Consider the following 14,871-nt stretch of genomic DNA (forward strand, 5'->3'; position numbering starts at 1 on the left):
CAGATTAGAATTTTTTTAATGTGTATTACTAAAAATGTGTCTTTGTAGGGCTTCATTTTTATTTCCCTTCTTAAGGAACTATGATTTTCCACATTCCACAGATTTGGGTTTCTGTTTCATATCGAAAAACAAAACAAAACACATACATGCAGTAGTCGGGGGAAAATTAAAGCCATGCTCCCAGTTCTGAAATGTCGGACATACCACATCTGGAGTTTTCTCTGAAATATTGATACAGTGCTTAAGACTGGATCAAAAGGCAGACTGGTGAAAACGTGTTTTCTCACATTGGCGGATGAATAATTAAAAAGTCTTTTTCCCCTCTGTCCTTCTCTCTTTCCTATCTCAGTGCAGCAGTCCGACCTGTTCTATATTCCCTCATCAAGCTATCTCTTATTTGTCACTTCCACATTTATGCTTTCAAGCATTTTACATAATATATCATTCCTGAGTTTGTGCTCCATCATCTAATACAAAATGTATAAAGCGCTAAATGTATGGCAAACACACAAACTTTAAAGTGCCCCACTTTTATATTTGTAATGAATTATTTTCTTCATCAAAAATATATCAAAGTGCTGAAAACAGACATGCGAGTAACCTGAACATCATTTTAAAGAATAATGAAGAGGTCTTTTACTGTTTTTAAACATGAATAAATGTATTTCAATTTGGTTTAATTATCCTAAGAGTGATGTGTTTAGGCTCTCTCTCAGATTGCCTGTTTTTAATACCACAGGATGCAGGGGAATATCCTACAATATGCTTAAAAACCATTAATAAAGTAAGTACAACAGATAGTGTGACTGCTTTTTACACATTAAATCGGAATAATGAAAGATCATTTGCATTACATGCATGATGACGGATTGCCAAATGATTTAATCATATGGTTGGTTAAATGCAATTTGTTTTGAACTTTAACCTTTATCCAAGAAAAAAAATAGAATGGAGAAAATCATTACAATGAGCTGATGTGACTGCAACTCTTTAGTGGGTCATACTGACTTTGACAAAATTAGTTAGATGAATGCTGTATGTAAAGAAAGTTGATTGAGTAAATTTTATTTTTTATTTAGAATGATTTGTTTGTTCTTTGTTTGTATTTAATAGGCATGTCTTTATATAACAGTAAAGACAACACAAAAATATATATATAGTAAAAATTGTTAAAACCACACCCCAATCCGAGGAGCCATTCTTGGCATCCGCTTCTTTTTGGTGTCTGATTCCTTCAACAATAGTTTCTTTCTCCTGGCGTCAAAAATCCCTACAGAACAAATGAAAGTGATTTACTATGAGAAAATCTGATGAGTTCTGACTTTCTTTAACACCACAAAACAACTTGACTAATATTTGAAAACATCCTTCTAATTGTTATAGACAATAACTGTGGCTCACAGAATAAGAGAAGAATTCGATCACTTCATTAAATCATTAACTCCACTGGAATGTCTTTGTTAGAGCCCATTTGGAAATCTGGTATTTCCAGATACTGTTGAGTGCTTGAAGCAGTCAAAAGCAAGTTGTATTAGCTATAAAAGTTGCCTGCTGAAATAAATTTCATGATCAAGTAGATGCCATCTCCACCACACTGATAAATCATACCTTTTAATACCTGACTCACTCATGCAACCTTGAAAAATACAAAACTGACAATCTTTATGAATCAACACAGCATGAAACGGCTCTGCTCCTCTGATCCTGGCCTTTATCCTACAGGTACAAAATCCAGCTGGAACACAAACCTCTGGCAAGTCCCAGATTCTGCAGGCCTCTGTCCTCCTCCTCCTCCTCCTCCTTCTCTGAAGGGTTCTGGGCCACATTTCGGAGGTAACGGTTGTGTGGGCCAGTGAGGGCATTCTGTCTGCGGCTTTTCTCCAATGCATTGTCATCAGAAATACCTGTGAGCAAGACCAGACACAGATCAGATGAATTTGCATGAAATGTTATTATAATTTCACTTTTGCAGATTTGTGCATGTGCTTCAAATGCACACTCTAATATAATACAGTCTTTAGAGTATTTATTTATTTTTACCTTTTCATCTTTAGAATACTGGGGAGTATTTTTATTTTTTGGAGTATGACAATGTGATGAGCGGTGCGGGGCCGAGAGCCATGGGAGAGGAGCGAGGCCGGTGGAGTAAATGATAATGAGCGACACCTGCACCACTCACCGGTTTCTTTCTTTTCTTTTTTTCAATTTAATATGCAATTTTTAAAAAACAAATTATCAACAGCTACAAAAACCTCCTGTACACTTCCGTACACTGGAGAAAAACATGGATTATCATAGGTTTACTTCAAATTTATTTTGAGAGAAGGATTATTTTTCCCATTTTTACCCAAAATAGGATGGATTGGCCATTATAGAGTGCTATTAACACATGGAAGCCAGAGGCGTGCAGATATTCCAAATAAAGTATGCATCACAGAAGTAATAGAACTGATGACTTTAAAGGAAATCCCTGATATGGACAAAGGGATCCAGCTATCTCTGTAACAGAATAAAAAGATAGAAATGTTTTGTATGATGAAACATGAAGACAATAAACACTTGACTGTGACAGTTTATCTTTGTTCTTCAAGCCATCTCGGGTGTTTTCATAATAATTAAGTATATTTACAAACCACTGCTAATCGACAGCCTTTTTTACAGTAGTTATAGTATATATTTTCTGCCTCATTCTGTTATAAGAAGCCATATCATAACAAAAGGAAGTTATTTCAAACATTCGACTGATGTTGTGGAGTAAAAACATGTTATAATGTTCTCATTTGTTGGACAACAGGATTCTAAACACTTCTCATTACAAGTCATTGCAGCGGAAGATGTTTGGCTGTGTTGCTTTTTTTAAATGCACGTTATAAGCAGGGAGATGTTTCCTCATCTCAGCATGCACAGAAATTATTTAAACGCAAAACCGAAAAACATAATTCAGTTACACAATTAGTAGTACAAACAAACCCAAACAGACGGAAGCTTGATGTTGTGTATGCTGGAACACAGTGTTTATGTAAGCACAGGCTCTGCCATGATCTTTGGGCAATTATTTATTTCTTTCAAATCTAACATCATCCAATTTGCTTCAGGGCATGAATTCTTTCTGATATTTTTCTACATTGCTTTTGAGAAAAAAGTAAACACAAATAGAAAAACATAATTTTTATATGACATCAGTGTACCAACACACACAACAAGACAAAACTCTGCAAAGTCTACTCCATTTTAATAACCTGTGATGATAATTTTAAATGCACAATCAATCATTTAGTCAGCCTTCATGAATTATGTTAATCACTGCAACTTATTGTACCACATAAAAAGACAAATGATATGGAACATTAGCTTATAATAAATAAACCGGGTTTAATGTTTCATTCATGTGAAATATCTGTCAGTGATCATCTAGAACCATAAAAACATGATCAGGTTGGTTATTATTGAATTCTTGAAATGTCCGAAAAGCATACACATAAGGAATATTGCTTGTTTTAGAAAGACACAATCAGTATAATCTATATTATAGTGCTTTAACATTACTCTCCTTGTAAGGAGAGTATCCTTCAGGATACTGAATAGATTGCATTTATGTATTCTGCTTGAATAGCTTCTGCTTCAAATCAAAAGTTATTAGATTTAAACAAAAAAATCTGACATTTCAGCTGGCCTCCTTGCCTTGCCACTTCAATGCTTAAAGGGTTAGTTCACCCAAAAATGAAAATTAGCTTGTGTTTGACTTGCCCTCGAGTCATCCTAGGCCTATATGACTTTCTTCTTTCAGATGAATCCAGTCGGAGTTATATTAAAAATTGCCCTGGCTATTCCAAGGTCTATCATTGCAGTCAGCAGGTGTTACAGTTGAACAGTCCACAAGTCATCAAATAAAGTGCACACATTAATAGTAAACGTGCCTCACATCGCTCCGGGGGGATGGGGTGAATAAAGGCCTTCTGTAGTGAATGCATGCGTTTTTGTAAGAAAAATATCCATATTTCAAATGTAATAAACACTTTTCTCTCACTTCAGTTATCTGTCATGTGTGGAAACCATTCCGGTTGATGATGCACCATGTATGTGCAGCACGCGCACTTCTGAGATATGCTAGTATGGCAAGTTTATTTATAGGAGCAAAGGAAGCAAAGTTTCCTTACTTTAGCAAAGGAAACCAGTCTCCTCTTGGTTTATATCGAAATCCCCCGATATTGTTCTTTGCAAACCCTCCGTTTGTACTTCTAATTCGTGACTGGCATTTTGTTTTGATCTCTCTCTGAGATATTATGGATATTTTTCTTACAAAAACGCATGGATTCGCAACAGAAGGCCTTTATTCACCCCAGGAGCCATGTGCAGCACATATTATTATGAATGCACAAGCTTTATTTGATGACTTGTGGACTGTTCAACTGTAACACCCACTGACTGCAATGATAGAGCTTGGAATAGCCAGGATAGTTTTTAATATAACTACGACTGCATTCATCTAAAAGAAGAAAGTCATATGCACCTAGGATGACTCGAGGGTGAGTAAAACAGAAGCTAATTTTCATTTTTGGTTAAAATAACCCTTTAATTCCCCAAATTACGTTATTGAAACAATTTTTTTCAAAAGTTGTTTCCGGTTGTTTGGTATAATACAGTATTAAGTTATGGATTTACCCTGAATTCATTCCTTTTGATTTTACAAAGAATTTTGACTAAGTAGTTTTCCATTTCTGTTCAAAGCCCTCCTTTTCAGTTTGTTCTCATTTAGTGATTTTGGCCACTGCCCCTCAAAATGCCTGTGCACAGCCCTGCCAGACTTTATAATCAGAGTCTATATATATATATATATATATATATATATATATTATATATATATATATATATATATATATATATATATATATATACACACACACTATATGTATGTATGTGTGTGTGTGTGTGTGTGTGTGTGTGTATAAATATATATTAGTTCAATCATATTTTTGTCCCTAACATTTTGTATTTTAAGGGGATTTCTCGGTACCAAATGTTTACTAGATATTTACTCTAAAATATGCACCATGGTGTAACCACTACATGGCTGTACAGCCCTATATTTTTTACTCAGTGCGACCAGGGTGATACTCCAAAATATATTACTGAGTGTTTACGTACCATACGAACAGAGAAGTGGTCTGTGGTCGAGTCGTTTGAAAAACTCCACATCGATGTCAGAGATTGGCAGATTCAGATTCCAGTAGCTCTTTTGGCATGGTAAAAGGCTTTACACTGCCAAAGCAATGATAGCGCTCTGATCCAGTGCTGTTGGCCATTATCAAATTTACAGGCAACAATGGGGCGATGGTCCTCACTGCAGAACACAAGATCCAGGGGGCATGGTTGGATCCAGATCCAACTCCTCCCACCTTACATATACCTAAACCTACCCGTCTCCACCCCCTGATCCCTAAACCCACCCACCGCCACCCCTAAACCTACCTATCTCCACCCCTAAACCTACCCATCTCCACCTTCTAGATGGGGATCCAACCACGCCCCCTGGATCTTGTGTTCTGCAGTGAGGGGCTACTGACAATGGGCAGCAAATCAGGCAGCGATTGACATTGCTCTGATCCAATGGCATTAAGCGGGATTTATACTTTCGCCTGGCTCCGCTTCGCGAGCCTCCTCTGACTGCGCGCTAACCTTCCCAAACGGACGAGGCTTTTATACTTGTCATGTTGTACTATTCTTTGAAACGACAGGGGGCGATGAGGAGTAATTGTCCTATAAAACCGTTGGGAATCACCAGTGAGAAGAAGTCATTTGCCGGTACAAGTCTTGTGATGAATTAATAATTTCTTTATGTACAAACTTAAAACAATCTTAAACTATTGGCTTTATTTCGCATCAAACGCAAGACAACTTTAAGCAAATAGTATATAATTAGTATCTAAATGAATTCTATTTTTATACAATAAAAATAAAACGTACTTCAAACAAAAAGATGTGAAGCTGTGCGGAAAGTTACAAAATATGCTGTGCACACCACCATGCGAAATGAGTAACATCATATTTTCTGCGTGCACCCAAGCGAACTTGCAGACAGGTCGAATAATGCCTTGTGTTCCATTCGGAAGGGTTCATCCCTATGCCCTAATCCCTTCAAAGGGTTTACCGTCAGGAGTGAGAGCTTCGAAGGGGTTGAAGGGTATAGGGGACCAAACAACTGTTTCTTGAAGCACCCTTCTGTGTCATCATCCCGTGCCCACACAGAGGTGCCGTCATCATGCAAAGAATCCGCGCAAAGGATCATGGGAGCCCAAATTGTCCATCAGTTGTACCCTTTGAAATTCTTCATTCCGAAGGGCCCTTAGAAGTGGCCAAATTTGAGCACTTCGGTTTGGAACAACCCTTCAATATTGCGGCCATGATTGCCCTTCGGAGAGCGATATATCCCTTTTGGAACGCACTGAAGATCAGCCTTTAGGCATTGTCAGATTGACAGTACTCTAGCCCAATGGTGTTGGGAGGGCACGGGGGTACCAATTACGTTCAGTGGTGGGTGGAGGTGCTGGGGGGCTTCAAGAGGGACACCTTAGCCAATGAGGGCAGAGGGGAAGTAGCTCTAGCCACCCCACTGTGCACGACCCTGAAGTCTGGTCACATTTGAAGTTTATTCTGGCCATGATTCATCAGGTACACAGACAGTCCGGCTGAAAAATGAAGTGATCATTCACCATTTGTTTTGCTTTTATCTAGCAATTACAAGCAGCTAGAACTGTCATAGATTATACAATAATAACAGTACTATTATTATTTACAAAAACACACATGGAAATGAGCTGAAAATGTTTGAAGAAATTGTGATAAAATTTCATTTCTAAAAACTAATAGGTACTGATTATTTCACAGATAAAAAAGAAAGCAGAATCAGAGATTTCTATGTATAAATCAGGTTTACTTTCTACAGTATTTACTGTTTACTTTCAAAACTATGATCTCTTTTAAAGACTTGAATCATTGAACCTCAAATACTTCTGCAAATCCAGTGATTAAATGTTCTTGTTGCAGCTCAGATATAAGTTCAACCAGGAATTAAGTTCTGACAGTATTTTATCTGCTTTTTGTTTCAACTTAATGAATAATGTCATTTATCAAGGTGACATTTTCATTCAGTACTAAGAATCAAAACAGGTAAGGCTACCATCGTGACCTCTCAGTTACTTTGGGTTATATTCAACAGACTTTTTAAAGATTGTTTTGTAAGAGTTTTGATTTGCAGTTGCTTGTGTTGGACTCAGACACTCTGTTAGTTGTTGATGTGGTCGACAGGCTTCCAACGCCACACAAAGACGTTTTAACAGATTTCTCAGATTTCTTGGGGGGAATCATTCCCAATTTTGATAGATTTTTAATTATTGGGGTTTTTAACACTCACTTGCAAAATACTTTACCAGCCTAACAGAAGACTTTGGTTTAGTGCAGTTTGTTAAAGGGCCTACTCATAAACATGGGCACATTCTTGATTTTATAATGTCTCATGGGTTCTCTGTGGGTGATACTGAGATATGCAACCACAGCTTTTCCGATAACAATCCTATTATATATTTAACAGGCCATTGTCAATGAATGCTGCAAAACCTCATGTATCGACTCACCTGACAGGGAGGATCACTGCTGCTACCTCTGCTTCTTTTTCTTCACTGTTTGAGGAGTTTTCCCATTCTACTGCTCTCGCTTCACATCTGAGCTCAGTCCTAATGAACTGCTTTATAGTTTTAATTCTGTTGGCACTACAATTTTGGATTCCAATGTCGACTAAACATCACAAGTTAACTCCTGAGCCATGGTTGAATAATACCATTCGGACATTGAGGCAGGCTTTTAGAAGTGCCGAGAGGAAATAGAAAAAAAGGACAAAATACAGATTTCTTGTGAAATGTTTAAGGATTCTCTTATTAAGTATCAGAAGTCGGTGACAGTGGCCAAATCTGACTATTTTTCGACTCTCATAGACCAAAATCATAATAATCCTAGAACCCTTTTTAATAACATTAATGCTGTGTTAAACCTGTAGCTGTGTGTGAGCGGTTCTGCCAGATTTTTATTAATAAGATATATGAGATCAGACATAATGTACCATCAAATCGGTTGCTGGTGATCCTGCAGGCTATTTAAAATATACAGGTGCATTTAGTCAGTTTACACCTATTTCGCTTTCTTCTTTTACATGACATTGTTAATCAACTCAAACCAACTGGTTCACCCTTAGATATAATTCCCTCACAGTTATTTAAACAAGTGTTCAATGTAATAGGTCTGACACTTTTAAATTTGATTAATAAATGCCTTGAGTTAGGAACTGTTCCTGACTATTTAAAACATACCTCAGTACAACCCAGACTTAAGAGGGATAATTTAGATTCCTCTGATTTATCAAAATTTAGACCCGTTTCTAATCCTCCATTTTTTAGCAAAAATTATAAAGTAGTTTTTCATCAACTACAAAGTTTATTGGTTGTTTACAAAATTTTTGATGTGTTCCAATCAGGTTTTAGAAAATTCCACTCCACTGAGACGGCTCTTTTAAAAGTGTTTAATGACATTCTTTTAGCTACCGACTACCAGAGATTCTGTAGCACTGGTACTTTTAGACTTGAGTGCTGCTTTTGACACTATAGACCACAATGTTCTTCTGTCCCGCTTAGAACAGGTAGTGGGCATTAGAGGTTCAGCCCTAAATTGGTTCCAGTCTTATCTTACGAACAGGAGTTTCTCAGTTAATAGGGGCAAATTTCACTCTTCTTCCGTACCTTTGACCTGTGGGGTCCCTCAAGGCTCTACTCTAGCTCCCATGTTATTTTCCTTATATATGCTTCCCCTTGGATCTATATCTGGTATAAGTTATCATTGTTATGCAGATGACACACACATATATCTTCATTTGAAACATAAGAATGGATTAGACCCATTGGCTGCCTGCCACTTGGATTGTGGTGAAAAATCTGGGTGTGGTGTTGGACAGTGCCTTAAAGCTTGATAGACAAGTCAACCAAGAAGCTTCTATCAGTTGCGAATACCAGTAAAAATGACGTCCTTTCTTTCTTTTACTGATTTTGAAAAAGTAATCCATGCTTTTATCACCATGAGGCTTGATTATTGTAACTCTCTTTATTTGGAGATCAGTCAGTCTTCCTTAAACCGCCTTTAGTTGGTTTAAAATGCGGCTGCCAGAGTCCTGGCGGGAGCTCGAAAGCGTGAGCATAGTACCCGTCCTTCAGTCATTACATTGGTTACCTGTGCGCTACAGGATTAATTTTAAAGTGCTTTTATTGGTTTTTAAGTCCTTAAATGGTTTAGCACCCTCATACCTCTCTGATCTGTTGATAGACCACCAACCTGCAACCTGCTCTTAGTGGTTTCTAGAACCAGACTCAAGTCTAGGGGTGATTGAGCATTCGCCGTAGCCACTCCAAAACTTTGGCATAGTCTTCCTACAGAAATCAGAACCGCCCCTATCCATTTTTAAATCTAGGTTAAAATCATTTTTATTTTTATTTGATTTGGCTTATTATTCATGATTTGCATTTGCTTTGCCTTGTGTTTTGAAGTTTTATTTGTGACCTTGTCTTTGTTTTAATTCTGTTAATGGTTACTTATTTTGTACAGCACATTGGTCAACAGTAGCTGTTTTTAGTTGTGCTTTATAAATTGAAATTTATATTCACTATTGTAAGTGTTGTCCCCAATGATACTAATAACACGGTTTTAAACATTTATTTATAACACACTTAACCTGCCAGTTACAGACACTTGTGCATCACCCCACAAACACATAAATGTCTATGAGAAAACTGTAAAAGAAAAAAAAAGTTTGAACAGCTCCTAAAGCGCTCCTTGCCTGACACCCAACACCCCCTTTTGCCCATAATCGCAATGCATTCATTCATATTTCATGTGGAACGCGTTTATTATGATTAGTCATGTAAATAGATTGAGATTTCTTTATTCTTTTTGCGTGTTAATTTACATTTATATTGAATTAGCGTATGGAATAGGGGCTCAAAAGAGAGAATAGAGGCTGATTATGCTTGCAGATTATGGGCACATCTCATGGCTATTGTGTTGTGTAATTAAAGGGAGAGAGCAGAAGAAAAGGGACAGATGCTGCTTCTCAAACTACCGGACCTTTTTGCATCCCCGGAAAAAGCCTGCGTCTGCTGCAACACCCTCCTCCACCAAAAACAACAACAAAAATATGCCCCCCGATCAAAATGTAATTTTTATGTTAACTGTACTGTTTTTTTTTTTTTTTTTTTTTTTTTTTAGCAAGATGCACATACACAAAATATAGAGTGATTACGACTGGGAACATCTGAGATGATTTTGATAATTTTGTATGATTACTTCATTATTTACCATCATTTCAGTAAGCCAGTTGGTTGCAAAATATTAATTATTCTAAATATAGTTAGCCTACCTTGTTAGTTGTTGCAGTTTCAGTCACATAGCCTACCAATATGTGTATCTGTAAATGTCTGTAATACAGTGTTTTAGGCTACACAGAGAAAAGTTCATGTGTTGGATAATATATAGCTTATATCATAGACAAGATAGTTTCTTATTGTCAAAAAACGTGACATATTCCTAAATATGACAGGAACTTCCAATAAGCATGTGAGCCTCCTAGACTTTCTAGTAGCCAGCTAATCAAAACCAATAGAAATTTGCTCATGTATCTCTAACCTGAGCTTTTTTCATCCCTGGCATATAAAAGAAAAAAAAAACAGATAAAGGATCAGTAGAGGAGGAAATGGCAAAAGAGAATGACACATAAAATGAAAGATGAAGGAAGTGATATAGATGAGAGAAACAGTGAGAAAAGGATAGAAGACGCCCAATCGTCGGCACAAAGCGTAACGAGCCTGGTCAAAGCAGCCTGCGCGTATGATTGGACGTGTGATTACCGCGAGGTAGCCGCGGAGACCCCGTAAATTCGCAGTCTATTACCGAAGGCACAATTCCGTGCAAACACACGCATTCAGACGCTTTTCAGCTCTCAGCGGAGTAAAACCCTTGGCGTTAAGGTTTCTCGTCCTCGTCGAGCTTTGAATAACAAGCAGCATTTATCCGTCCATGAAAGGCAGCGGGAGAGATCATATCTTGCTATTTAAATATGGAGGGGAAATAAAGAACTGAAACAGATAGGCTTTCTCAAGCCTTGTGTATTCAAGAAGGAGTGGGATTCAAGGTGGTGTTGTTATTGTTTGAAAGCGTCCTTGCTTTGAGATCAGTAGCCTACAGTGGGCTATATTACGCTATTATATGGCGGTTATGGAAATGTTCTAATCCATTATCATTTAATTACATTCAGTGGAGAAATAAATATTTTTGGCTGGAAACAAATGCAATCTTTTAATACCTATTAGACATTTTCCCCCAGGTAAAATCTCAGTTTTTCTTTAAGTGCATGATACGTTTAATGGTGATTCAAAGAACACATGCTTTGTTCGAGCTGCAAATGGCATAAAACTCTGAGGTTTGTTATGGTGACCATAATTCTCTGTTAGTTTTCTTAAAGGTGCACTCAGCATTTTTACTTATTAAAAAGGTTTTATACATTAGGAAATGAGTAGTATTTTATTTATAGTGAGTAGAATATATAAATATAATGAGTAGGCATATTTTTTATATAATATACAATCTATATAGCTATAAAAAGTTAGTGTATACACACAAGGGTAAAGATCTGACCTAATTTAAAGCTGTTCTGTTTTACATGAGCAGGTCTCTTTATGGGGACTGCCTTGTTGAAGTCTCATGACCAGCTGAATACTACTACTTTATCTTCATATCTTGAAGTTACTGGACGCTGTTGCTTACAGAATTAGTAATGGCTGACTGTGAATAGAGCTTAGAATGTTCTTAGAATAGAACGTTTTCAGTGGCTGAAAGAAAAGCTACATCTGATGTCATGAGGATATTTAAGTGACACGAAAAACAAACAACAACAAAATGGATGGCCATCACTTCCATCTGTTCTATCTTACCTAGAATCATTCACACAGCCAGGAAAGTGAGCATCCCCATCTTTAAATGAGACCAAAGTCATCAGCAAACACTTCTCACTGTTCTGACATTCTGATAGCATCGGAGCAGACACTAACAGAAACCCAGAGCTGGCCTCATGTTTTCCTCTTCCGTCACTCCTATCTTTTCCATCTTTCATAAGCCTTGGGAGGACAGCAGTAAAACATGAGGGAAAACACTCTTCATCAGGCTTAGAATGTTTTTAGCTTCCGGTTTCATCGCAGTTGTGGATCATTTTGATCAAATTTGGATCATTCATCAAAGAAAGAGACAAGGGGGGAAAATGGAGGAAGGAAATGAACGTCTATTTTTGTCTAGACTTGTCTGTCGGTAGTCTATATTGCCTGCTTTCATTTGTCAGCTAGTCTTGGTTTGTTTTCTTACAGGGCTAGCTTTGAAAAATCATCATTTCAAAATGTACATATTGCTTAAATATATCATAAAGAGTTTGTGACACCAAATGTAATAAGGTAAAAAATAGCCTGTTGTAAACATGTTCACAGCTAAAGGGCGTTATTCTTGACATGCAGCACTGAGGACAGGAACCATCAATTTTCAATAGTTATTTTATCTTTTTTTTTCCTTTCTTTTTTAAGTCATTTGTGTTACAAAAAGTTTTGTTATATTCATCTTTCTAAAACGACATATTGCACACCAAAAACGTTTTGATATCACTGAAGAAATGGCGCCCTCTAGTGCTGTAATGTCATTACACACTACCTTTGCGTTTCAGTGGACAATACACCGTTCCAGAAAAGGTTAACAGCCCTTCAAAGGACATTCATCATTAGCAAATGTCAAGACTATTTTGCTATTACTAAAGGTAAAGGACAAGGCAAGACTGACTGGAAATGGAAGAGGGTGTTTGTGCAACATTTAGACTACAGGAGGCGCCAGTGGACAACAAATAGGCCTAACAGAACAACTCCTCACAGCTTTCAGCTTATGACATCTTTAGTCACGATATGAATCTGCTTCCTGTCGGAAAATGCCCTCACAAATAAATATAATAATAATTATATATATATTCAATTCAATATGGTTTAATGCTAGCTTCTGTGTTCACAATCTTGAGGATTATTGAATATGCACATCAATATGAAAAGCACAATATTCAGATGAATGGACATCTGCTGAGGTTTTGAGCTTATCACATCGAGGCTGTCCAAAACGGCAGGAGCAATTGATCTTTATTTATACTTGCAGTTAATCAAAGGTGAAATCTTGTCTTTGTGTCCTGAAATCAGCAATGCAGAACAAACCAAATAAAACCACTGTATGTGCACATGCATGTGTGGATATTTTAGAGGCTAGTCAAAACAATAAGGTGATGTAAAAGCAGATTAAAATGCAATGTTTTACTCATTTTAATTTGTGTAAGTGCTGGGATGAGACACATACATTAGCCAAGCAAAAAGACACAACTACACACAAATTAGAGTTAAGTTTGTTTTCTAAAAACCACCACAAAGAAACCGTGAGTGCAACATTCCAAATAGGTGAAAGTGAGATTTATTGAACCTGAAACTTTGTCCATATTTGCTTTTTGTCTTACAAAGAACAAAATGTCCAGCATATAAAGTCATACAATATTTATTCTTAATAATGGAAAGGTCTCAGGTTAAACAACAGTTAGGTGTGAAGCTAAATGATAAACTATTTAATCAACAACTTAATATTATAAACAAATGGTGGCTACTAACATTGGCTAGATCATATAAATAAATATTTCAAAGTGGAGAGGTTAAAGGGTTATTTCACCCAAAAATAAAAATTAGCCCATAAATTACCTCCAGTCATCCTAGATGTATATGACTTTCTTCTTCTTATTTTTAATTTTGGGTGAACTAACCCTTAAGACTTCAACATTTAAACAGTTGAATGGCTCTACAGCAGAACACAGATACAACCTGTTAAGCTCCAGTTTCGATCAGGCAATGAGCACTTGTGAATAAAAGAACGGCCATCAGCTGACAGAAAGGAATGAATTGTGCTTGTTCAAAGTGAGGTTTCCTGTTTTTGGGAGGGATAAATGCTAATAATAATAATAGTAATAACAATAATGGAAAAATGCTTATATTGGAATGATAGTTCACCCTGTTTACGTCTGCGATTCACTGCACAGAGGGCAAGAGCACCACCTAAAAGCTCACATCGCGTGTTTGCATCACATGTGACCTACTGGTTTACTGACTAGTGGAGAGCAGATGTTTTGGTTGCCATCAGCCCGGTTAGGAGGGTTGGTTAGGAATGTTTGGGTTTAAATGTTTTGTATGTTCTTCTGCAGAGTTCAGAGATCACTTGTTGTCCAGTCGGAGAAGTTGCTCCTTACCATTGACTGTGAGAGATTTGAGCTGACCGTCCTCCTCTACCTCCACTCTCTCTTGACCATTCTCTACAATACTGTAATGACACAAAAGTTAGCTGTAGAGTGAGTTGACATTAACTGTACAGTTATTACCATAGTCAGTAGTAAAGGCTTAGTCAATCAGCATCAGTTTATGAGCAATTTGCATAGATATGTATAGTGGGACAAACCAACTTTATGCAAAAGTGGTATTGCGTAATATGCTTGAAGTTATTTAAACAGAGGCAATTACAGAATGTTATTTGGTACCGTTTGGTGGTGATCCTCTTTCCATTGATGAATTTGGTGGATGTAGAGACAGAGCGGAAGTTACCCATTCCTCCACCACCACCACCAAATGAGGAGGAGGAAAATGAGGTCAAGCCACCCCCACCCATTGGGCCAAACGAGGTGAAACCTACAGAAATGATGATGACGATGACAATGTTCAAATACACAAG

The 14,871-nt window shown here is 37.1% G+C and overlaps 1 protein-coding gene across 3 annotated transcripts in view; it reads right to left on the bottom strand.

The window, feature by feature from the left end:
- Window positions 1–1,101: 1,101 nt before the first annotated feature.
- LOC109093456 (DnaJ heat shock protein family (Hsp40) member B6b) overlaps window positions 1,102–14,871 on the bottom strand; it is a 31,445-nt gene continuing 17,675 nt past the window's right edge. For 2 of the 3 annotated variants that reach the window (XM_042760530.1, XM_042760531.1), the window contains exons 7-10: window positions 14,681–14,828; window positions 14,396–14,466; window positions 1,749–1,904; window positions 1,102–1,270 (exon numbers count right to left, since the gene is read on the bottom strand). In XM_042760530.1, coding sequence (XP_042616464.1) covers window positions 1,170–1,270; window positions 1,749–1,904; window positions 14,396–14,466; window positions 14,681–14,828 — 476 coding nt within the window. In that variant the 3' untranslated portion in view covers window positions 1,102–1,169. Of the gene's footprint in view, window positions 1,271–1,748; window positions 1,905–13,559; window positions 14,467–14,680; window positions 14,829–14,871 lie in introns of those variants that run through there. The other variant, XM_042760532.1, reaches the window with a different exon arrangement.

This window comes from Cyprinus carpio, chromosome A7 (assembly GCF_018340385.1).
Source record: "Cyprinus carpio isolate SPL01 chromosome A7, ASM1834038v1, whole genome shotgun sequence".
NCBI lineage: Eukaryota > Metazoa > Chordata > Actinopteri > Cypriniformes > Cyprinidae > Cyprinus > Cyprinus carpio.